This window comes from Dermacentor albipictus, chromosome 1 (assembly GCF_038994185.2).
Source record: "Dermacentor albipictus isolate Rhodes 1998 colony chromosome 1, USDA_Dalb.pri_finalv2, whole genome shotgun sequence".
Classification (NCBI taxonomy): Eukaryota; Metazoa; Arthropoda; class Arachnida; order Ixodida; family Ixodidae; genus Dermacentor; species Dermacentor albipictus.
Genome location: NC_091821.1, coordinates 74,844,066 through 74,870,223, shown reverse-complemented (window position 1 = coordinate 74,870,223; position 26,158 = coordinate 74,844,066). Strand labels below are relative to the sequence as shown.

The 26,158-nt window shown below is 50.5% G+C and overlaps 1 protein-coding gene across 3 annotated transcripts in view; it reads left to right on the top strand.

Annotated features, from left to right (window-relative positions):
* The window catches only part of Ddr (discoidin domain-containing receptor 2), a 283,107-nt gene that overhangs the window by 137,227 nt on the left and 119,722 nt on the right, over window positions 1-26,158 (top strand). For all 3 annotated transcript variants that reach the window (XM_065434481.2, XM_070522397.1, XM_065434482.1), the window contains exon 2: window positions 13,767-13,966. In XM_065434481.2, coding sequence (XP_065290553.1) covers window positions 13,861-13,966 — 106 coding nt within the window. In that variant the 5' untranslated portion in view covers window positions 13,767-13,860. The remainder of the gene's footprint in view (window positions 1-13,766; window positions 13,967-26,158) is intronic.

Sequence of the window (26,158 nt, the reverse complement as noted above, 5' to 3'; positions counted from 1 at the left end):
TTTCTGTTCTTAGTTAGATTTTATGAGCTTTTGTAGTACTATTCTACCACCGTTAGTAATCTGATTGAATAAACCGAGTGCTTTAACCATTATAAATGGGTTTGCGTATTGCGTTCATTTAGGATCTGAAGGACATTTATATACGGTCGGAGTGCAGTGCTTGAAGAATCGTGGAGAATATTTAGCAGTAAAAAAGTTATTCGTTTTGTTTTGTTGTTGTTGTTATTGTGATCTCCTGGGCTTTGTAAGATGACTGAGACAGGTATCAAGATAGCGAACAGTGTCTAAACGCCCCAAGTCATATATGTAGGCAACTGCATTCATCAATGAAATTTGCGCGTTCAATTTGCCTACAAAGCTTCTCTGGCGCTCGCCGAACTTCAATTTCTTCCGGGTGTCTGGAAGAAGGGGGTCATTGGTGGGAGGAGCGGGGGGGGGGGGGGGAGAGGACTGGACGACAGATCTCTGCTCTAGTGCACAAACAGCGCCTTGTAGCGGCACAGTCATGGGCTAACCGTTGGAAACCGCCACTTGCACGGGCCCTTGCGTGTAGACATCGGCTGTAGTTCCGTTACTCTAATTTTGGCGTGAGATAGGCACGAGGGGCAGTGCTAGTCGTGCATTCCTGTGACGTATTGTACATCTTTTCTCTCACATACTTCAGTAATAGGTCCCCGGTATAGTATTACTGCTTTACATATTATACTAGTTTAGCTTATTTTATAGAAGTTGTTAAATATTGCCTGGTTCGTTACCACCAACCGGGGCAGAGAAACTGCAGCCCGAGAAGGTGCAACAGCGACACAAAAAGAACGGTTTTGGTGTCACTTGACAGTACCCCATTTCGAAGGAGATGATCCCACTAGTATCTACGCAGCTGTTGTCCCATACATTCTTCGGTTGCGCTGAACATCTCGAACACCGGCGTGCATAGTCCAACATGCCTCTCTCTCTCTCTCTCTCTCTCTCTCTCTCTCTCTCTCTCTCACGGCGTCAGTAGTGACTACATACGTGCCGGCCTCCGGGCCTCCGTTGAACGTGAGCCACCGCGGCGCCTCCGCATGACGACGAGCGCGCGCTTAGCCCGAGGCCCGGCGCGAATAAAAAGCTCTCGGCTTTACCTGGACAGGAGCAGCGCGCTCAGAGCACAAAGTCAATCAGGCGTTCGGCCGCCAGGTTAAGCACGCGGCATGGCCGGAGCTTGTGTGATTGATTTGCAATCAGAGGAGCTCTGATGTGGGCGAAAACGGGCCCGGCATCAGCGTCACATCGAATCACGGACGCGTCAGAGCAGCAGCGCCTCTATTGGATTACCGGAGCACCGTGCAGATTAGCGCCTCGGTCCGCGGGCGCGTCCGATCCCCCGGTGAGATATCGCAGGTGCCAAACGCGCCTTCTCTCTCGCTCAGCCGCCCATCCGGACAATGAAAGGCGGCGGACAAAGGAAGCAGCGCCAGCCTCGGTGGCACGTGCATGCGTGCCGAGCTGCGTGTTTGCGCTCTCGACGGCGTTGCTCCGGCATGGGACTCTCTCGTTCGCGTTGGTATCGGCGCCGTTCAATCATTCACCGATGAACGCCGCCCGCTGTTGTTGTCCGAGAGACTAGAATCACTGACATTTCGGAGAGGAAGGCTCAAGAGAGCGTTCTTTCCGATGGGGCGCGGACCCGCCTGTAGTAAAACGAGCGCTGCCTCTTAAAAGGCGTCGCCACGCTGAAGTTCTTCTCGCTTCGCGGGCGTTGGTGCAGTAATATTATTACGGCGACAATATTATTAGGTGCTGTGAAGTTTTTGTTGTATTAGCCGTTTGGCGCAACACACGCGTCCGCGTATAGTTACCGCGCTAGTATACCACGCCTCTTTTCCAAAGATAATGTCGGGTTACCTACAGCGTGGTTGATGAAGGGGGGTTTGAAGTCACGGGACTTGTGCTGTATAGACGCTGCATTTTGCCCAGGCTGCTTCCGACTGCTTTCGTTCTTACGGAACTCTTCAACATTCACAGAAACCGACACCCGACATCAGATCAAGATAATATCGTGGTTTATTATAATTTTTTTTTTCGTTCCGCTCATGTGCACGAACTTGCCTGCTGTGGTCCGAAGTCGTACTTTGTGCCGAGCAGCAGACCACTCATATCGTTTTCCTCGGTGACAATTCATCTAATTTTCAGTGGTCACGTGAGGTTCATCTGCTCTGCAGAGAAAAAAGATTAGCTGCTTGAAAGTGTTTTGTGTCATAGTACTTCATTAACGATGAAGTGAAAAGGTAAACATTATATGCCTTCTGACAGCTCAGCATAAGTCCTTAAACAAATCGAACGAGCAACTAATGACAAATATAGCTGACATGGAACAGCACTCGTGTATTAGCAGTATCGAGATAAATAGCCGGATTTATAATGCGCGCCTTAGAGACCTTTAATAAATTGGGAAGGGTACGTCGGACGTGTTTTTGCCAACAGCCTTCTCTGAAATGCCTGATCCTTGTCGCTTAATGCTCGGCGTCAGGAGAGTGCAATACAGAAAGCCCCAGTAACGGTTCAGTCCAACGGGCGGTGCTGTTTGAAACAAAAGCGCGGGGCCAGCGTCATTGCCCGCGACTTAGCCTGCCACTTTCATCGAGCCTGTCCGAATGGCAGTCACCATGGCGACCGGTGCAACTGGCAACGCGTGGTCGAGGCACCATAAGTAAGGCCGAGGGGCTGGGCCTCTCGCGCAAACGGAAATGGGCCTTCCGTGGAGCGCACCCTTCCGCCGCCACAAGCTCGACGTGGTCGTGTGCTGAGTTTTCCGAGCTACAACTGGCTCGGGCCAAGTGTGCTACGTTGATAGACGTCAGTTGCTTCGCATTCTTAAGGCGTGTGTTGCGGATGAGGAAAAGGGAAGCGTTGAATACGGTCTCAAACTTCCTATAATTTCGTAGAAGCCCAAGCATAAATTTTGCGTTGAGTGAAATACAATGGGAAGGAACCCATTCATTGAGGATTCTGGAGCAGGGTTAGCCTTCAGATTGCAGCAAGTGCCTTCTGTAATAAACGCAAATTTACCGAATCGATAATAATAATAATAATAATAATAATAATAATAATAATAATAATAATAATAATAAACGGCGAGATAAGTACTGTCATGGTCATGTGTTATTCCATGGAGCAGTATGGCATGTAGCAATTCTTCAACTGCAGTAGCCTTAGTAATGTTTATAGAATTATACCACGGCTAATGTCGGACGGGTGGTTAGTCAATCAATAGATCAATCAGTCGAATGTTCTGGTGAGAATAAAAAATGCACATTCGAGGCGTTAAGTAACGATCGAGCCGCCTTATTTTATACCTGTATATGGCGCTGAACGTCTTCGCTTTTGCCATCGTCTTGAAGAAGCGATTGAAAGCTACAGAAAGCTTTTATTAGGGAAACATGTTCATATTACGGTGCCGTTCATGCATCGCGCTTCATCAGATCAGGTCCAAAACTTAAGATGACCACGAACAATCAACTATAATCTATTATCCAAAGATATCAAGAATTTCAACGACTTCATGACGCCAAGTCACGTATATATTTGATGTAACTGGCGTGTTGCGAGCGGGGATTGTATTGATAGCCGTAATATCCATTCCTTAGAGAGAAAAAGATGAAGAACAAGGAAAGGGCAGGGAAGTTAACCAAGGATGTGCCCAGTTGGCTACCTTACACTTTGGGAACAGGGAAGATAGATGAAAGAAAGTAGAGATAAGAAAGATAAGGAAGAGGCAGCCAGTGTTGCCACACTTGCAGAGGAACGTTAGCTGACAGTCACAAGCGTTCGTGTACAGTCCAGTCGACTTCGAGAAGGGTAGTAGGGCTCTTGTCGCCTAAAAATGAACATTGCTCTCCTGACATCATGTAATGATGTTAAACAAACTGAATTGAATAACGGTTTTGATGTTTCTTTTGTGGCAGAGCTGAACATAGGCAGGCGCTTTGTATTTCAGGAAAGCACCTGCGGGCGTTCAATATTTTCCGCTTGGTTCAGTGAGCGGCAGTCAGACCATCAAACCACGCAGTTGGCGCACTGGTGAACCCAGTGGTGGAAGGGATTCCTGTTCAATGTCTCTGTATAGCGGCATTAACGTCGCGGTTTCGATTTTCCGCGTTAGCCCACTAAAGGGCGGCAAATGCGGTAAGTGCGCGTGCAGCCGCAGACGAATGAGATCACTCCTCGCTTCCCGACCCGATTTCCATAAGGTTGCCTCGGCATGCAGGAAGGCGCCGTGAAGCGGACGCGAACTGAAGGGGCCGCGCGGCGCGGCAATCCGAAACCAAACCCACTTTAGAGGAGAGAGAGACCCACGGACAAGCGACAGATGGCCGTGGCAGATTGGTCCGGCGCATGCTTCGCGCCGAACTACGGGCTCCGCGCTCTGTAGCTGATGAGGCGCGTCGTTCGGCGCGCACTGACTTAACGGGGAGAGCGGCGCGGCATCTGGTCGGCTTATACCCAGCGCTTGGCTGCGTCTTGAAAATGAATGGGTAAACTTGGAAACAAAGAACTTGCAGGTCCATTGACTGACAGGATTAAGTTCAGAAGTAGCGTGATCTGCAGCTAAGTACCGCATCACTCGAGCTAACTATAGGTCTGCCTCGTGTAAAGGCACATAGTTTGACTGCTGGTCGACGGCAGCCACTTTTATGCAAACGAGTGTATGGGGAAATACAACGGCAGAGATATCGTAAAGTTTCGTCGCAGCTGTTAGCAATGCTGATACGGTAATCTGCGGGTGCAGTTTTGTTTGTCAGGCACTGAGCTTAATACATCGTGCCGGAAGTGTGTGTGGCAGGATATTACGCATACTGTGCAGGAAGTGCAAATGGAATGCACCAACACGCTGCGCTTTGTTCAGGTGCTTTCGTTGGAGCTCTCTATTTAGCTGGTCTGACGTACGCGTGAATTTGTGCTCTTCTTGCAACAGCTTCACGCAGCATGCTCTTCTTTGTTGCCGTGAAAAATCACTGTCACGGCGCCACCACGATTAACAGAACGCTGCACCGGCGGATTCCACTTCGCTCGCAACCACCTGCTGGCGACCGACGTCGCTACTATTTTCTGGCGTCATGGCGTGCTTCGCAAACTATAGATAAGTTATGTTGAAACAGTTTGGCTTCCTCGGGCCAAAGCCAACTGCACCGAGTGCCGAAGCCTTCGACAGATTTTCTTAACGACGTTTCGAAAGTCATTCCAGACGCCACATGCACGATCCCTGTCGCCGCAGCAGCCCTGTTTATGAGTATCCTTCAGTTTTGTGACAGCCACCTGCAGGCATTCTGAAGCCTATCGTATTCCCCCGGCAGACAGCTTATCATGAGCGTTTGTATATGGCTCTCTCTTTCGTGTCTATTCACCCTCTCGTTTCTTCCTCTCCGCTCCTTCCATTCGCTCTACATTTTTTTTTACATTTTTCTGCCTCTTTTTTTTCTTCTCCCGCTGTCTCCTTCTGCCGACATGACGTCTGGAGCTTGAGCAGTAGGTATGCACCACGCTGGAGTCGCGGGCCTCGTATCTCTCCCGACGGTCGTGGCCGATTTATGTCGGCGTGTTTTATTCGCCTTTCACGTCTCCCTCGACTCGGTTCCCGACGACGACGAGCGATGCCATATTTCAGGGGGGGGGGGGGGCCGTGCTGTGCGGCGCAGCTATCAAATGTCACCGGGGCTTAAAAACTTCCCCACCATGCGCGCTGGCTAGACACGCGGGCTCGCTGGCTTCAGCTTCTAACCGTCTCTCTCTCTTTCTGCCTCACCGCCCCCCCCCCCCAACCTCGTGTGCCCCCTTTCTTTTGGAGGGGCGTGGTGGGGGCGGATGGGGGTCGTCGAGGGAAGCCTGCAGAAGCTGGTAACTCAATGCCGCGCGTGCTGGAGCCGGCGGCAGCATCGCCACCCGTCCTCCCACGCGCCTCTTTGATCTTCTTCCTATATACGCCGAGCGAGCGAGTCCGAATCACGATCGAACGTGTATCGGCAGCGCCGGCGACTTTGAAAGTCCAGAGAAGCTAACTCGCGAGGCTTTCCTTGCGTCGTGGTGGTTCTGTATAGAAGCGGTGCTGCCGCTTCTTTCTGCTATACCCGCGCTCCGAGGTCGTCGTCGTCTTCCGGCTGTCGTGGTTCTGGTTGCATTCTTTTTTATTGTTATCGTCTGCAATATCGTTATTCTTAGATCACGAATAACTTATAGTTTGAACCGATACGTGCTGCTCCGCGTATCATTTCTACCAAGCGGCGCTTGCTAAAACGTTCTTTTCGGTGTATGGCGGACGTACGGAGTGAGTTGTGATCGGGGCCGCGGTTCCTTGCGGTGCGCATTTGGCATATTCCGGGGACACGCGTTGGGTGGGCGGCACGGCACAAACGGGTCTCGTTTTAAGACATGCCGAGGCTCTTCCACATCACCTCACGGTGGCGCGCATCCGCAACTGCATTCCCTCCTCCCTCGTCTTAGCCCGCGTGTGTAGCTGAGGCAGAAATAACCAAATGAAAATGAAAGAAAGAACCTGCACGCCGCTTATAAAATATATATGTATACACGTGACATCGGGTGCGAGCCAGGCGAAGCATCGTAGCGAATCGGGCACCAGGTTCTTCCCCCCGAACGTCGCCCCTCCATCGCCGATACCTCGGAAGCCATCTGCACATTGCCCGGGGCGAAGCACGACCACGCCGCGTCCTAAACGGCCGGTGCCGGCCGCGGGACGCGCACTGCCCCCTTCTTAACGTCGCGTACCCCAGCTTTCTCGCGCCAAAAGAAATAAAAAGAAAACTTGAACCAATGAGAGATAAAAGACACGAGAGGCTACCGGGACGCTGTGCGGTGGCGCGAACCTTGCGGTTGTTGCGGTCGCGTCCGGCGCTGCTCCAGCGCCGTCTAATTGTCGGCCGACCGGTCGGCTTCGGAAGCCGCTCGGGACGAATCGTTCTTCTCGACGACGCTCCTCACGTACGGACCTCCCCGGTGGCCGCCGCCGCTCGAGCCCCCGTCGTCGCCGTCAGTGATCCTGTCGGCGCGCGACATTCAGCAGGGACCTCACGTCGGTCGCTGCTGTCCGATCCAGTTAGTGGCTTCAAGTTTCGACAGATGGGTCCACCCTCCGCAATTTCGGCTTTTATTTTTCTCAAGAAGCGACTAGGTTGACCTTCCTTTTTTCTTTTACGTACATTTTTAACCTTCGACGACTTCTTGCCCTATAGCCTCGCTCGTCTCCCGTCCGTTCATTGCTTTTCTTCTTTTTGGGCTCCGGTATGTGCAGCGCTTCTACTCCACCACGCTGCAGGGCAGTTTTCTTTAAAGCGCGTACGACGGGCAAGCGAATGAGGTGCTCATTAAGTGCGACCCGATCGTCCGAGAGCGCAGTACTGGAACGTGCTTTCGCAGGCCCCTTGAAAACACCTACATACGTGCGTACACGTCGGTGAATCTTTCCGTCGCACAACTATAGGTGAAGCAACTTGACTTCATTTACGATGTTCTGTTCTGCTCTTTTACTCCAAAGTTAGCCGGTACGCTTAACAGTGGATTCTTAATATCGGTCATATAAAAAGATCTGAAGGCAGCGAGTGAGCCAGCGCATGGTTGCTACTTAACGGACTCTCTTTGCAACGTTTCATTCTGATGTGTCTAACTCTCCACCCCTCGCGGACCATCATCCGTGGTTCCTTTGCCCCACATCCGAGAACCCTGCTGGACTTTAATAAAGAAAGCCGGATGAAACGCATACTATAGTGTCGACGCACAACCCGTTTTGTGGTAATGGCCAAACTATCCAAATACAAAAGGATGGCATGGGCGGGGCTGAGGTGGCATGAAACGAATATCACGGTGTATGTATATGATCGCCCACCTGACCTGCTTCAGTGCAGCGTGATTTAACAGTCATTTTTCGGCCTTGATAATTTCCCTTCTGTAAGGGGACACTCTTGCGTCATGCACACTTCCATAGTTGTGTTCTTGTTTTGAATCACTTGGCGTTTATAGAAAGGCGCCGCGGTGATTACGTACACAGTGTGGCATTAGCGAACCGTGAGCTATGATTAGCGTGAATCAGTAGCCACGTGTTATTTGAAACTGGTACTGCTTGAAGAAGGCTTACAAATGCTTCGTAATATATTTCACAATTGGGAGTGCAACGCCACTGAAACACCGCTGCATCAAAACTTAATAGCGGCATTAGCGATAAACTTGAATATTGTAAAATTATGATCGCTACGTCTGTGCTACACTACATGCAGTTCTCATGCACATTTGTGCTAGAATGACTTCAGTGAGCCCATGTTTTCTTCTTCTTCTTTTTATCGTTTAAAATTGAAGCGTTAAATCCCTGTATGGTCTGCCTTGAACGGCGCCGATAACCTCCGACGCGAACAGTCACACCTTAATATATGAAGTCAGCTCGGCAAGGCTCTCGAGCTCATGATGCTTAGAATCAATAGATGACCATTTGTGTAACTGTTAAGCCTTGCAATTAGTGCGAATGTGGTTGTGTTCGGAAGTAGATTATTATAGCTTTGCATACGCGCTGTGTTTTTGAAACTGATGTGATGCGTTTGCTCGTGGCGCTGTGAATAAATTACGTTGAACAATTTGTTACATTCATCTCCAACATTCGCATACGGAAGAGTATTATGGTACGGCGAAATTTTCAGTTCAGGAATGCCATTATATTGTCCTACGTCAGGCGGGACAGGGTTTGAAGAAAGAAAAAAAAAAGTGTTACACGAGGGGATTTCAGGGGAGGAATTTTTGCCCAGAGCAGCTGTCACTGCTCTGATTTTGCTTCCTGCGTGCGATATATTTTCGTTACATTATGTCTGAAGTTGTGTCGTACTATCCTGTGACTGCATATAACGCGCCCGCTGCGTAGCCGCGCGTCAAGGTTGCCAAAGTATGAGCTTCGCTTGGACGTCTTAGCGGGCTACAGTTGGTGAATTTTCGTCGACGTGATGAACTGCACAAATAGGCACCCACCACAGAAGGAAACATTCACAGGAATATAGGGCAAATGTCCGTTCAAAATCTCCTGAATGCTGGAGCGCTTTCACGGGCTCGACGTCCACGCAGGTCATTTGAGACGCAACGAAGTCTCAGATTTTAATACCGTTGAACATCATTGAATACCGGCGGACAGTGATCTCGAATGCATCTGCAGGAGCGAACAAAATGTTTGACCAGTGTTGTTATTGCTCGAGCGCAGTAGTTTTTTTTTTCTTTTTCTTTTCGAAGTAACAGTTTTATGTATTTTATTTACAAAAATCTCACAGGCTCAATGTAGGAGTATTATATATGGGGGGGGGGGGGGACTAGACAATTATTTTTAACAAGAACAAGAAAACAAACAAAAGCAATGCAAGAACCAGGTAATATGCAATAGTAAAATGTAGTCATTGATGTACATCAATAGATTATAAATTTAGTTATTGATGAGGAATATTACGCTCTTGGGCCTTTTGAAAAATGATTAAAAAAATCTTTTCCACTATTATTATTATTTTGTTGTACTGGTAGTATCTTCGCTTACAAATAATGAGTCGCCCAGACAGCCGAAAGCAAGGACTTTTTCCTCGCACTGAATGAGCGCGCGCTACAGTGAAGCGTTGCATGCACTCGTTTCGCGGAGGTGAATGGCCGTATGCGCGATTGACAACAATAAAGTGAAGTGGCAGCATGTGCGAGTTCTCATAGACGGTGCGCAGGCACAAAAAAAGAAAAAAAGAGAAGAAGACGAAAATAAGAACGAGTAGGGAAAAAAACGAGCCTGCACAATACTGCCATCTTCCTCTGTTACTCTCCAGGTATGTACGGCGTACCGTCAGAAAAGCACCGCACCAGACCGCGATATGGACGGCAGCGGAGAGCGCCTGAACCCCTCGCTCCGTATTCGTCCTGCACGGCCTGCGTGTCTATCACTCTGCGGCGCGGGGTGAGGAAGTCATTCACAGCAGCCCCGTCGGAGCTCGCGATCTCTGCTCAGAGACGGCTGGCGCTCGGATATTTTCATAAGCGCGCCGCCGGGTATTGACACTCGAGATATCCGTGCACGTCGCCGTGGATATATGGGTGCGCCGAAGGAGACGCCGAGGGCGAGCCAATGTTTATAGGCGAGCCACGGAAAAGAAGAGAAAAAGAAAATGAGAAGAAGTAGAATAGAGGCGAAACGGCTAGAGAAAGAAGTGAAACTTCAGAGGGACTCCCGAAGGTCCGTCGCACCCACACAGCAGCAGCGGCGGCGGCGGCGACGCTCATGGCGACAGTGCCGGGCGAATGTACAGCGCGATGCGCGAGCCCTTCTTTTCGAGTTCTATATTTAGGGGGATCGCCGGGACCACAGCGCGCAGGACGTCCCGTCGCAGTCGCCTTCGGCGGCTGTCCTGCGACGGGGCCTAAGTCGCCGCCGGCTCCGGTGGCGCGACTCAGTTTGCCGATGTCGAAGTGCCCTCCCCTTCTCTCCCTGCGGAGCCCCCCCCCCCCCTTCTATATCTCTCGCTCGCTTTCCGCTACGTCGTGGATGCAGCACCCTGCGAGTGAGCGCCTAGCCGGGACCCACACGTCGGATTCCAGTCGGGCCCGCATTTCTCAAGCCGCATAATAAACGACCGCCGGCGCCCCGCCTCGTGTTATCCGCGGATAAGACAGGGGTGCGACGAGTGAACGCTGCTTTCCCCCGGCAGAGAACGCGGAGCGTGGCACAGTGGAGAGAAAGAGATTATGAGGAGAGAGAGAAAGAGAAAGAAAACGAGCGCTGGGACTCGAGTTAGAAGTAAAGAAGACAAGAAGGCGCCGCATTATAGCTCCACCAGCGGTCTATGAAAGTTGCTTGCCCACTGGAGAAAAAAGAAAAGGGGTACGCGGAGATCACCCACGACGACCAGGTCGGATCGATGCGCGGTGATCTTGTCACGAGTGCGGACCGCTCGCGGTTCGGTGATTAGCTCGTAAATTGTGCGAAATCCGACCCGCCCTGCGGGAGTTATCTTAACATGCTAATCGAAAACGATAACGCTTGTTACACGCGAAAAAAAAAAAAGAATGTCGACGCACAGGACGAGCGGCTCAAGCGGGACGCGGGTTTCTTTACTATGTATCAGCATGCGGAGCGATGATCTTCGCCTGCGTGTCGAGCCTGTCGTTGATATTCAGACTGAGAACACCGTGCACCTTGTGATCGCAGCCATCGCCTATATGTGTCCTGCAACAGAGGAAAGAGTGCTCCACAACGCCCATCTTTGGCTGCTGGATAAATTTTCGCCTGAAGTCGCAATTTTTTTCTCGGCGCTGTATACTTTCACATGAAAACGCCGCTTAGAGTTGCATAATCCTGCAATTTAATCATTGTGTTTTGGTTGACCCGGGCGTGTTTTATCGCCTTTGTATATGACAGTGCCCACAGAAACAGTTTGTGTGTACGTGCGTGTGTGTGTAATTTTTTTCTTTTTTTAAATCCTTCTCTCTCTCATCTATCGCATCCCCTTGCCCCTCCCCCAGTACAGGGTAGCCGACCGGAGGTAATCTCTGGTTAACCTCCCTGTCCTTCCGTTGCCCCCCCCCTTCTCTCTCTCTCTCTCTCTCTCTCTCTCTCCTTCTATTGTGCATGGGTATTTCGCTTCTTTTTGTTTTTTTAAACATCCCCATGTTTTGAGCTTTTGTTTTGCTTCTCGAGCAATAAAAGGGCGGCCTTTCGTTATCGAAAAATTCTCGTCGGGAAGCGGAAATAAAGAAAGGAAAAAAATTCTAAAATTTAAGGGCTTTACTTGCCAAACCCCCCGATCTGATTATGACGCACGCCGCAGTGGGGAGCTCCGGAGTAATTCTGACCGCCTGGAGTGCTTTAACGCGCTACCAATGCGCGTTACACGGACGCATTTTTCTTTCATTCCACCCCAATCGGTATGCGCTCGCCGCGGCCAGGATTAAACCCGCGGCGACCTAGAGCTGAGCAGAGCAACGCTACAGCCACTGGGCTACCGTCAACGCAAACAAGTGGGCTCAGAAAAAAAAAAGAAAAGATAATAAATAAAATATATAAAAAAGGAAACTCTAGGCATTCTGTTTCTTTTCTCTTGTAATTGCCTCTTCGAATCATCAACAAACTGTTTTCTCGCTATCCAGGCTGCCACGCATTAATTTATTTCTTCCTTTTTTTCCTTTTTGTATTTTTGACGGGGAAGGCCGCGTATATATATATATATATATATATATATATATATATAAATTCTTACTCGCTGAAGTAAACTGGGCAATTGTAACCAGGGATTTCTGGTTTAAACTGTCTTTAATTTGTTACTGCGTTTACTGTCACATTCGTTGCTATGGAGGTAGGAGTAGCTGCCACCATACGGTGACATGTTGTTCTATATTCACTATTGACTACAACAACAACAACAGTCAGGAAACCTCTTCTGTGAGGCGTGACAAATGAACCCCTTAGCAGCATTGCGTTCACGATCGCTCGAAGAGCCAAGCGACGCTGCACCTGTTCCTAATTCGCCCAGATTGAAGTGCGAATGAGCAGTCACTCATTATATCGGCTGCTCGACTATTTTTGTGTTGACAGCACAGAAAGCATGGTTGGAATGGGGGGGGGGGGGGGGATGTTGAGAATCTGTTCAATGAGGTCTATAGGCGAGCGGTACTTCATGTCGGAACAACGGGAGCGTGCTGACAAGAATATCGATGCAGATAACTGCAAGTTGCACAATGCCGGGAAATAGAGCCGGCTTACTTATCGTAATTTATTATCCTGAGACTCCATCGCATGACTACGCTTCTCTGCATGTAGCAACAGTTTTTCAAGATGCACCAACCTAATTTAGGATGCTCCGCGTCATTCTCCTTTGCATGTTGGATTTGTCCCCATGTGACTTTCATACATCTCAACTTGTAATGAACGACTGGAAGTGGCAACAATTGCAATGCGATCTGGACATCGTAGTTGCGATAGTCGAATTATTCGAGAAGAAATCAGAGTTATTTTCAAGAACGCTTTCAATTCAAGCAGCACAACACACGCCTGAATGTCTTTGCACACTTCCTGCAAAAAACTCTCAAGTGTTATTATTTTTTTTGAAGTGTATATTATATTCACTGAAAGAACACTACCGATGGAAACAAAGCATGACTGGAGGACGGAAATCTTAGTTATTTGTAACCATCTCACCACTTGTTCCGCGTAAATACTTGGATTATTAGCGGAGAAAACGAAGAGTTAAGCTCCCTTTGTAAATTTTACGCTATAACATGCCAGTCCCTCAGCCAGGCTAACATTTCCAGTTCCTCATTAGAATCAAGACCTCCCTCTCGCTGTCTCCACTGCGTGTAAATACCAGCGATGTGGCATCCCATAAACTTAGTTATGAGACAACCTAGCTTGAGTACATACGTTTCTTTAATGCCCCTTTAAAACTACTGCATTGCCTGATGCACCTTTTCACCCTCGTTAACGTCGACACACGAACGACGTTTTAATTGATCGCGTCTCGTACGTGGGGAAGCCTTTCCGTTAGTGTAATTGCCATTGTCCATGAGAATTCTCCTTTCTGAATGTTTCTTTTCCTTTCTTAATGAACTGAGCAAACTGGGTCGCACATTTCTGCGCCTGGAGCAAGTACTTAAACATGATGATGATGATGATGGTGATGATGATGATGATGATGGCCTCATACTATGGCTCATACCCTCACTGGGGGATTGGCCAAGAATCGCGCGCTGAAACCTGTTCTCAACCTTTCTTCTTTTTTCAGGAGGCCCCACGCGATGGAGTGTCGCTGCTTGTCATGCGGCCACCGATGACGTGAGGCGACCGCGACGAGGCTGACGCGTGCGTTCGGGACAGCGATGGCGTCGTCGCCGCGACGAGCACGGTGGCCGCTGCTGCGGCTGCTCTCCCTCTGCGTCGGCGCCCTGCTGCTACCGGCCCGGCCGAGCAGGGCCTTCGACTGGGGTAAGCCCGGACGGAGCGCCGAGGGTTTCCACGCGTGTCCATGGGAGACGCGTGGCAGAAACATGCGAGTGCGCTGGGCAGCGCAGGTTTCTCCACGCGGTTCTCTCGCGTGCTCGCTCACTCGCGAATTTCCTCGCCATTTGCACGTGTCCGCAAACGGTTCATGCACGCAAACTTTTTTCCAGGCCACGTTATCGGAGGCACGGCCTGGCGTGCGTGTTTGCCCGCACGTGGTTATTTACTTCCCCTTATGCCAAACCCTTAATCCTCTTCCATCGGTAAAGCGTGTACACGTAATTACGACGTGCTCTCGCTACATTTCCCTTGAGTTACTCCATCTTTGCAATTGTGGTTCCATACTCAGGCCCTCGATAGGTCGAAGAGGATAAGACAATTCCTTAGCTAAGTTTGTCAAGAGCGCAAATTTCATTGTAAATGACCTTGTCGAACATCATGCGCAAACTATTTTCGTTAGTTAAGATTACGACGTATCAGTAAGTTGTACCTAAGGGTCTGGAATCACTGCCAATGTTTTGTAATGATAAAGCGACCAGAGCCTTTGATGTGAACGTCACGTACTGCTCATTGGCGCGCTACTTCTGGTGAAGTGAACGAGCAGGTACACTTAGATGAACCATACGCTCTGTCTTTCATTCTCTTCTTGCTTACAGCAAGAAAGGATCATTTCTTGCGGTACACGAGAAAATAAATTTTGCACTTATTAGAATCGAGCGCGTATTTAGCGGATACACGAGCTATTTCGGTTCCGCATGAATACAGACAGGGCATATCTTCAAGCAGTCCACTGCTAAAATTGACAAATTGTTTCTATAAAGCGCTGGGAAGCTCGGTTGAGCGCAGCCAAGGTCGTTATCTACACGACCGGTCTAGCGGCGAAATGTCCCCGACATCAACTGTCTCGCAGTCGTGCATGGAGGGGGTTTAAAATTTCATCCTGTGACAGCCGCCTTTTCGCGTGCGACGCCGTGCAAGAAGCCCCGCAGGCCGCGCGTCTTAGTCACAGCGGAGATTACAACAATATGCGTGCAACTCCAGCAGGCTCTGGAAACTTGATCGCAGCTAATTGTATAAGCAGCCCTCCTCCTCTTCGCCGTCTCAGCCGTCGCTCACGAGGTTGCCCGACGAGCGCCCTCCCTCTCGCTCTGTCAGTGCGTCATTTTGTTATCGTCCGTTAGCATCGAGAAGCGATCATCAGCAGCGGCTGCGGAGCGGCAGTTGGCTGATGTTTGCGCCGTTTCTGCCGCCATACAAGACGGTGCGACGCCTAGCTTCTCGGAAGACTCGACGATAGGATCACTGAGGGTTGGGGGGATGCCACCAGGACACATGGGCTGAGCCTTTTTGGACATCGGGCCCACGGCTGCGGCTCCTTCCCGTGAGAAAAGAGCGCTGGTGGCCGGCTGCCCACGCTCTACCGAGAAGCAACCCGCACCAGTGGCTTGCAAAATGAAGAAAGCCGCGTCAGCGCGACAATGATGAATAGCATACGCACGATATCGCCGCAGCCAGTATAGTGGACTTAAATATAGAGCGACCTCACGCGCTGGGGGGATTCGAAATTAAACAATCCTCTGCAGGTGTATCCGTTTAAGTGCACCTGTGTGTGCGTATACGTACAGTACGTGGATGCGTTTGTTGGCACCGATATACAGCAACATAAGTTGCTGTTCTATGAGAGCCCGCCCGCACGCTGTGATTTCTGCGAAGCGAGAGGAGAACGGCATTTCAACCGGTGCTTGTGGGCCAAGGCGTACTCGAGGTGTTTTATTTTCGGCCGCAACCTAACACTGATTTATGATTGTATAGCTTCCGCTTGGCCTGCATATATATTCTTGCTTATAGTCTCATGACCTGGGGACGTTACGACGTTACGAATTTATGAGAGAGGTACGGCATATATAAGAGCTGCGTGCCAGCGCGCTTTTTTCGAAAGGACGCGTCAGCTTGTTTTTTACTGATGCTGTAGCAATAGTAAGTATAAAAATCAGTTCTGTTAAACATCCAAAAACTACGCAAGAGCGATTTGAGATGCCATAATGAGGGCGTTGGATTGCTTAATTATCACGTGAAGTTCTTTAATGTTCAGCTATACGCAAGTATACGGGCATTTTTGCATTCTGTCTTCCATGTGGGAGGAAGCTGCTGCGGTAAGGAATCGAGCTCTTGACACCTCGCCTTTAGCATAGCAGTCGCTGAGGCACAAAAGCAGGTAACTTCAACCTCTTAATCCGAGGCACGCTTGGCTCTCAGGTCAGACCAATGTAGTGATCGTCCTGCGTTTCTATTGATCCAAATACAAAGTTATTCGAGAAATTTGAGAACCGCCAAAACAACCCGCTACGCCGATTGGTTTGTCCTGGTGGTTCCGAGGTACGGTGATTTTTTTGGACGAATGACAAAATGCAAATCTGAACAGACTAGAGATAATGCAGTTTAGTGTGTCCGAACTGGAGCCCCTACTGACAACAATATGGTTCGTATGCGGGAGTTGTATGGACGAGCGCTGTACCGTTCGAATTGCAAACATATATAGTACTGTTAGTGATGTCAGCCTGCCGAACACCAACAGACCTTATGTAGGAATGAAATGCTCTGGGAATTCGGTGACAAGGCCCATATTCACAAGAATTTACTTATATTTCTTCTCTGGTCAGCGTTTGAACACACGGTACTCGTGATAGCAACGTGCGGAGTAACAAGATGATGATTTACTTCAGATGATTTATTGAATTTATAGGCTACCTTCTACAGATATAAATGGTGGGTAGGTTTACAGATGTAAACGCAATCTTAGGAGGACTTGTATCTCTTTTATTTGTGATTGGAGCGAAAAATTACTCTTAACCAGCTACGCGCTTACGCCTTGCATGAGTACGGTTTCGTGAGAGGAAAGCACCGTCACTTTTAAAATGACCAGGCCGTACAGTTCTTTTTGTTTTGTTTTTTCTCTTCGACCGAATCCTTAAAGTCCGATGTTGGCTATCATTAAAGATGGGTAATGCATGTAAGCATGTCTGCACCTGCCGTCAGATATATGGTTAGCTTGTAGAAAAAGTAATCAGTACGGAAAAAGCTCGGTTGGTGACTGCAAAGAAATCATCTGACATGTTGTTCGAGTATTTATGTGTTCCTTGAACTTCATCTGTAATGACCATGACGAACTTGGCGTGGTTGGAAACTCCTACCACACGCTATTTATACATAGCGCGCACATGCCTTTTTGCCGAGTCCAAGCGCCCCTATATGGCACATACCTGTTACCTCACGACTGCGTATTCGCTAGGACTCCACATCTCACAAGGTCACCAAGGGCTTCGATGTATATATACATTTCAAAAATCACGCGAGTTGTCTTTAGTATCCCATAAATGGCGCACTTGCCCTATTACCGTACCCATCGGGGCGTCAATACTGCGAGCTTCGCGCTCGTAACGACTTGGACTTCCCCGGCTGCCAGCCACAAATCATTCGGTTCAGCGCGAAGACTCGAAGAGAAAGTTAAATAACACATGCGAACCGCGCCTCGGACCGGAAACCGCGATTTTGATCAGCCGACTGTGCCACCAGGCTCTCTGGTGAAGAGAGCGTTTTAATGACGCAGAGTGCGTGGCTGTCTGGTCCCGGCGCTGGATCGGCGTCCTTTACAGGGAGGGGGCAAGGGGCGGCCCAGCTTCTTCATCTGCATAGTGTGCGGGACGTTCACCCCCCCACGGCGTGTCTGCTCCGATCGAAAAGAACCGGCAAACATAAAGAAGGGAGTAGGTTTGGTTCGGGCAGGCCGTACTCGCCAAGCCCAGTGCGATTCTCGAGCTCAATGAGACGTCAGGATGTGAGTAAGCGTGTGCGCGTCCAAACAGACATGCGAGTGTTGCCGCACGGCGCGCCTTTTGCGGAGACGCGCGCCCCCGCCCCCTCTTTGACGGCCTGGGAGGAGCCGCCGCCACGAGCTGGAGAGACGCAGGCGGCGGAAGCGTCCCTCCGGATGTTCGTGATCAGCACGGCCCGTATCGCCCCGCGCCGCCGACTGCGACGAAAAGGAGACGGCGACAGGCGCCAACAAAGGAGCACCGTGCTCGAGAAAACGACGTCCGCATCGCTCGCACCGGCCTGCCGCCCGACGGGCAACGGCCGCCGGCCAGCCCCGTACGGCGCTCGCACCACTTTCGTGTCGCGGCCGACCATGCCGACGGTCATGTCGCCCGTGTCATTGCATAACCGAACGGCGAGGAAAATAATCCGTCGGAACTCGCCATGCAGTGAATTATTTTTTGCCTGTACCTAACGTGGCAGGCGGCAAGAGGAAGATTCCCGTGCGGATACACTGTAGCAAAATTAGTGGCGAAATTCTACACTGGCCCACCTGCTTTTCACTGTGGGCCGCCAGAGTGTTAATATATTTAAGTGGCACATGAAGGGCGGCAGTGTAGCGAGTCGTGTGTTCGGCAGCCCACTTGCAATGCCGCCGAGGTTGCCGTTGGCCGCCACAGGCACATTGCTTGTCGCGATCCCCTGCGATGTTAATATTATTGGCTTTAACTCATTTGCGGTCGCGAATCTAAGCGCACGATGGCTGCGTGCTGCCGGAACGTGGGTCGCCCGTTCAAGCTCCCGGCTTCTTTCCCACGGATTCGCGCTTCGCGGCGTCTCGCTTCCCCAAACAAACTTGCGCCAGTTTCTGCGGGTTTCCCCCAGTCTTGGTGCGAGAAAACTTTCTTGTTGCCGCTTCTGCATTGCGCGTCTCACAAAGAGCGCGTTGGGAACCGCCGCGGTGGCGAGTAGCGGCGCAAGAGAGGCGGCGCACAAGAAAGGTCTCATTTTCTTTCTTCTGCAGCCCGCGCGGCCCTTTTTTCAAGGAAAGGCGGCGCTTCTCGCGCGGCAGATGTGATTCAGGAGCGCGCGCCGGCGCAAAATATCCCCTCCGAGAAAGAAGCTCAGTGTGCACGGCCACGGGGACTTTCTGTGGTTCGCGTTGGGGCGCGAAGCCGACGTCCAATTAGACACGCTCAGCGGGGGTCTATTTTGAGGAAGCCCCCCGCCAGACAAATGCCGCCTCGGGGTCCGAGCCGCCCGCGTCCCTTCCCGCGGTGTCTAGCCGCCTTCGAATGATGGGAGGGGGGGCACCGAGGAGAAAAGGATAGCGGCGAGCGAGACTCTGTGCTCGCGATTTTAATTGGAGCAACAGGGAAGTGGCAACATTGCGGATCCCATTTCTCGAAGGGGAAGAACGGCTGCCTCCGCGCGGCTGTCAACTCGCGAGAACTTCCTTATGAGGCCACATGCGCCCATCCCATGGTATCCGAACAAACAAACAAACAAACAAACAAACAAACAAACAAACAAACAAACAAACAAACAAACAAACAAACAAACAAACAAACAAACAAATTTCGTTTTATATCGAATAGAGGTGCCCGGCGTGGCGTTGACGCTCAACGGTGGTACACGTTTAAAGCGTGGGTATATGACAGAGTAGCACGAAAGTATTTCTGCCGCGCGGCATCTAACTTCGTGTACTATCTGCATCTATTGAGCAAGTTGTAAAATAGCATCTTTACTCGAAGATGTGAGTCATGTAGAGCTGTTTGGCTCATGATGTGTATGTGTACCATACATGCAGCCTTTATATATAACTTTAGTCTTTAGTAAACTCTATCGTTTTTATGACGACCGAACGATCAAGCGTTTATGACGGCTGCACGCGACATTAGCAGGCACAGGGTGTCACACCTGGCTGTGTACCGCCGCGTGATACGATCGTCAAGTTCTAACGTTACATTTTCGTAATTTGCGCAATAAGTCATGTACTTAGGTGTTGGGCAATTGTTTAACATCTCAATTTCGGCCAAGATACACGAGCAGACAATTATATCGAAGCGCAGTCACGGTAACTGAACCAAATCAATTGTGACCCTTTCAACGTAACGAGCAACGGCCGCTGAGTATAGATTGTTTATTGCGAGAATACGGGCTGTGTGTTAAAGCATCGCAGATGTGTGAATGATTTGCCTGCTGCATTGTCTGTTGTTGCGCTACATTGTGCGGCGTTATCATTCATATACAGTAGTGCACGTAAACGCCAATTCGTAAAACCTGATTAATTTCTCGTTGCCATGAAGTTTCACTTAGAAATTTCGCCGAGATATTCATGGGTCTCGATAATTTCGTAACTTTCTCTTCCCCCGCGTTTGCACGTCACATTCACGTGCATAGCTTCAAGGCTTGCAGCGGTATAGTACCTGTGGCCTCAACTATCGACAACATCCGTGAAGATTCGCAATGTTTTCGTTCCTCGGTGAGAAGCAATACGCGCGCACTGTGACGCGCACGGCATCTTACTTCAGATGCGCGGCCTAATACAGGTGTCAAGCCTCTAGTCGGAGGCGGGTTAGTTAAGTCTGCTATAATTGTGTAGTTCTGCTCAAATAATTAAGAGGTTTTCTCCGTCCGGCACGTCTAAAGGAAAATCGCATACACACAAAAAAGGAGGGAGGGAAGGGATACGACAAGTAATGTTTCAAAGACGTGTTCCATTTAGTAACAGTTCTCCCACCGCCCATTTTTCTTTATTTATTTCCTCAAAGGTCTCTTCTTGAGACATTACATGAGGGAGAGTGCTTCTGCTTACATTAAGCAGAATCACCCTGTAGCACACAGAAACACTTGCAGATTTGCTGAAAGGATTAAACGCACGCCAGTCCTTGAGACGTTCAAAGCGACCAGTGCGTCCGTTGCTTGCGCATGCCCACGCATTCCACCACGCGCTGTCGATACTCGAGGGATACGTGCTTTTGTAACCGCCTTTTCGAAGCGCGCACGTAGAAACGCGGAATAGAGGGGGCCGTATAGGGAGTTGGAAGGCGCGCGCTTCTCGTCCGAGTGTGTCTCAACTCTATGCGCCGTCAGGTATATATGAAATGCACACGAACGAAGCTAGACTGCGAGGAGTAAATTGCGCCCGTACCGGATCACAGAGCGCTGGCGGTATACAGAAAACGCTGGTCCGTGCGCTGCACCATACCCCCAACGAACCGGCGAGTGCACGAAGGTTTGCACCGCGCTGTAACGCGCGCTGCTTAGTGCGACTGAACGTAGTACGCATAACTTGCCCAGCGGAGTATGCACCACTTCCCACCCCCTCTTGTCGTCCAGAAGCTCGGCGACCATCGGTGCTCGAGCATTACTCCATTCGTGCCCAGAGGGGGGGCGCGCGGTGGGTGCAAAGCGGCTGCGGATGCCGTCACAGCAGCGAGAGCGCCCACTCCGCGGAAGGCGCAGCCACGTCGGCGACGGCTCGATGTAATGCATTTCCGCACATCTGCCGATTCGAGCACCCCCCTCCCCCCTCTCGACAATTAGCTCGAGCTGGCACGGGGCTCCTCGAAGCCGCCGCGTCCGCCAAAAGCGTCGCTAAGCGCCGGGCGGTCGCGATCCGTTAATTTTCAGACGCGCGAGCATGCCGACAGAGAAAGAGAGGGGCGTCGCCCAAGCGACGGCGACCCCCGGTGTTATGCCGCCTGGTGGGGGAGCACAGCAGGGACAGGGAGGGGACGATGAGCCCATTCCACAACTGGGAACGCCGCGCAATATCGGGGAGTGCCGGCTTGGCGAGTCGCTGTTGACCGTGCGCACGCCGCAGCCGTCTTGCACTTTTCCCTCGGGTACATTGTCGCGCTAGCGCCGCTTAGTGCGCTCCTAACTGCGCTTGTCGCACTAAGTGCGCCGGGTCCCTACAACTGCGCTTTGGCGTACGCGTGCGCGCGTCCTTTCTTGCGGTCTATAGCGGAAGGCCCAGCATGGGTCCGCTACACAACAGGCTGTCAGGATTCACGGTCCCCTTTTTCCCTCGCGCACCGTGTTCCTTCAAAGTGTCCGTCCTTAAAGTGATTAAAACTTCGCGCTTGGCGAAAGATGGCGCTATAGATTACGAGAGCTGCGGGGTCAGGGGTGGTACTTAGCGAACGACTGCGCTTCACCATCGTCGGACTCGTACAGTGGCGTGAAAAAATGGCAGCCATCACGTATAAATGGCATTGCGAAGGGCAGAAAGGACTGCGTTCTAAATGAAAACGTTCGTCTGGTGACCAACTGCTTTGTGCATCATCACATCTCATATTAGACATTATGGGTGGGCAGTAATCGAGTGTTGAATAATTCACGTAGCACCCGATCGAAGGTACATGTAAACAGACGGTTACGGTGTCGCAAGTCTTCTGCAGCATTCTTTAACTACAAATTGCGCAAAAGTGTTATGAATCTTAATCATAGTTAAGCAACTCTGGCTCAGCAGTTGGCAAGCCACTTTTTGCCTCGTCTTCGAAGCCAGTGGACATTCGATCCGTGTGCGCCTTCTTTGTGATGTGTCGGAGGGATCCCTGCAATACATCACTTGTTTCCCAAATTATATTATGAGAGGTGCCGTATATATAAGAAACCGTTAATGGCAAGATCATTTTCCTCTGCTAGATCAAAAGAAATAAAAGCTGCGTGATTCCTAGCAAGAGAAACAGCGTTTATAGAAAAGTGGGGGACATTGATTCGCAACAAAGAAAAATTAGTGGAGCGCACTGTAGGTAGCAAATAAACTTGGGGCGTTCATGCTCAAAGAAATATCTTTTGTGCTTTGAGAGAGGGAGAGAGAGAGAGAGAAAATGAAAGGCAGCGAGGTTGTAATATTTAGAGTGATAGGTGCACACGGACCACTCCTCACCGATCTTATGGCACCGTCTGAGCAACTTGCGGCGACAGTTATAAAACACACCATTTCGTATAGGTTCTCCATTTCTAAATGACATCGTGCGATTTTCTGCTGCCGAACCAGCTCATGCCATCGGTAACTGCAACTGCAACGTAACTGCAATGTAACTCGAGAGAGCTAGATGGGCTTTGCATATGGGACCACGTTGAGGGTGCGGATAAGCACCGTTGCTTGTCCGCCACTTTCCTGTCGTGCAGTTTGTCTATACGGTGTGCGCATTCCTGCAGGCGGTAAGGGTTAGCCATATGCCAAACACTCAAAATTTACTCCTGGTAAGCTGTAAATCAGAAATATTTTAACGGATACCGGGGAGACGAAAGGCGCTTACTCCTGACCAGTTCCCTGGGCAGTAGAGCTCTGAGCTCTCAAGTGGTTCGTGCCTTGCAGCTGTAGCATTGACGGAGAAAAACACCAAAGCCGTCTTTGTGAGCAAATCATGCGCCCAAACGCAGATGCGTGGTACAGATATTTTTTTAAAGAAAAGGGGGAACAAAGTTTATTCGTGCTCGAATGGCTAGCTGAAAACACACGCACTGTTTGGGAGGACCGGGTTAATCTGCTTTCCGCGTGTCTAAAAATTTGTGCGCCGCACACCGCAACCACCGCGGCGCCGCGCCAGCGCTGGTGCTCCGACATATCGCCGCTGCATGGCTACCACCGCAGGCTTCCATTAGGCTGGCGGTGTATACATCGGCAGCGCCAGACTGAGACGCCAGTTAGCCCGGCGGGGCAATTTCTGCAAACGCTAGGTTGCGATTCGGCCGATCGATTTTATACCGCCGGTGCGCGCCTGCCCCCCCCCCCCCCCTCCCTCCCTCCCCTCGTATTAAACCTTTTCCTAATGGATCTTGGGCGGCGGGAACGTCGTTCTCCATAAGGGTTCTACTCTGAACGCTCTCTCTTCGTGCTTTTTTTGCCTTCCCTTTTGGTTTTTCATTGTGTTTATATTTTGCTGTAACAGCCTTACTCTACTCGAGTTGATGGAAGGTTGTCGGTGCGGTTGTTTAGTATCCATTTGACGTGCGTGTGAACATGTGTAGTTCTCTCTCTCATTCTTTTTTTTTTTGTCGTTTGCTTCCTGTTACTGGTCGTACACATTCTTGTACTTTTCTTTCGATTATCTTTTCCGTGGTAATCTCGTTCGCCTCTTCAATAGTCTTGTCATGCGGCGCGGTGCGTCTACCGACTGTTTTAAAAATACTTTTCTTTTATGTCAAGAAAATATTGGAGAACAGGCAAGGGCTGTCAGGTTAACAGTTGATCTGTTGTGAACATCCTTTGGGTAATAGCTTGTGCAGACACACACGGTATATATTAACTGCATATGAAGAGTCAAACGAGGGATATATTATGTGCTTCTTTTTAAATATAGGAACTTAAAAGAGAGGTTTGGGGTTTCGGAAGGCACCGACTATTACTCCCATCCCAGGGCAAATAAGAAATCAAGAAACTCACGAACAATGAAAAACATTGGATACTGTCCGCCTATAGAAATCGCTGAATAGGATTCATTTTGATGCAGCCTTTACTGAACCTATGAAGCGCAACGCAAAGTGAATAGAGAAATGGTGGGCTGTGGTAGAATATGTAATCCGGGATAACTTAAATGATTGCTCAGCAGCTTCGAGTACAGATAATGATGAATGCAGAAGCTAAGGAATTATTTTATCCACCTTTATGCGCGCATCTGAATATGCTGAAGTTTCAACCGTTCAGATGACCGGGCGAGCGACGATCCTGAGCGACATCTGCAAAAATCGAGGTTGCTCGGGGCATGCCAAGATGCACTCGAAGCCCCCTGGCCAGAAAAAACAGTCGTTTACGATGGAGCAGGCAGAACGGATAACGCGTAAGCAAATTTTGCTGTTGAGTGAATTAGGATCGTGTAGTATAGTGATGCGACTGCTCGCCCCAACCCAACCCCACGTTTTTTCTGGCTAGTCGGTGAAGGTATAACAAAGTTGACTTTCAAGTTATTTGCGGCGCGACCCATTTCCGGCAACGTTGGTTTAGTGCCAGCAGCTTGCAGCACCATGAGGAAGCGGCGACATATTGAGAAGGAAGCAGCGATTGGCTGGAAGCGGAAAAATGCATACGGCTCCATGACTCAGTCATATGCAGGGCCAGAAAGGTTCTGATACTCTGTAATCTTTGCTGCACTTTATTTTCTTTTCTTTCCTTTTTTTTTCGTCGTTCAGAATAGCGGTGGAGAAAATAGCGAAGCAACGACAACGGAAAGCGAGGCAGTGCGGCGGCGCCATCGCAGACGCCCCCCCCCCCTCCCCCTTTCTTGCATTCGTCTTATGATTTCCATTCGTCCCCTTCGCGGGAACCCCTCCGACGCACGCTATAATAGTCTGCCAACAGCACACACACAAATGACGATCGGTCCCGTTCTGCCCTTTCCCGGCTGGATCGTTGAAAAAGAGACAAGCAAGCAATAAACAGCAAACGATACATCAAAGCACAAGGAGAAAAGGAGAAAATAAACGACGCGGCAATAAGGGTGAACAAAAAAAAATAAAAATGAGCGTCACAGGCATGGCCCATCCACCACGACTCCGAGATATTCCACCCTCTCTTCTTTTTCTTCCTCGCTCCGTTTTCCTCCTTCTTTTCTGTCATTGCACGACGGAGGCTTCCAGTCTTGGAACATCTCCTCGGTAATATCTCTCTGCTCGCGCGGCGGTAACCATTGTCTGCACGGGAACCCCGGGTTGTCCCCGCTGTCTGGCGCGTTGAACGCGCCGAGCGCGCGCGCGCGAGCTCGGTTGGTGATGGTGGAGGGTAGCAAGGCCCGGTCTGCGAGCGGGGAGGGGTAGTGATCCGAGCCAGGCGTTCCTGTGGCAGCCCGAGAGATCCTCGTCCCTGGAGCTGCGAGGCTCGGCAGCCGAATTGACCGAGAGGCTTCGCGCTTGGCTGGCGACGAGACAAGTTCCTCTGCCGATCGTCGTCGTCCGCGGAGGAGGGTCTGCCAAAGCCACGAGCAAGAAGTGATGAGCCGGCGCCATCTTCGCCCGCGCTGGCCTCAGAAGGCGAGCTATTGGAGGAAGCAGACAGCGTGAGATTTGACGCACCACCGGCAGCAGCAGGAACAGAAGTAGGAGGAGGATGAGCAGCGGCCCTTGGTGAAGAGATATGGCATCATCCCTCCTGCCGGGGAGCCGCCACCTTGGTGACGACGGCGCCGCAATGACCGCCGTGATGAATGGAGGTCCTCGAGCGCCTATGGGCGTCCGCTGATGCGTTCTTGTGCCGAGTGGCGCGGTTGGCCGCAGCGGCCGTGCCGGGTGCTGCGTAGATAACACGATTGTCTCCGGTTGTTGCAGCCAGCGTGGCCGAATCCGTCTTCAAGGGCCGCGGCGGTGACGCTTGATACATTCCGCCTATGCCGGGAGTGATGCGCAGGCCTGCGT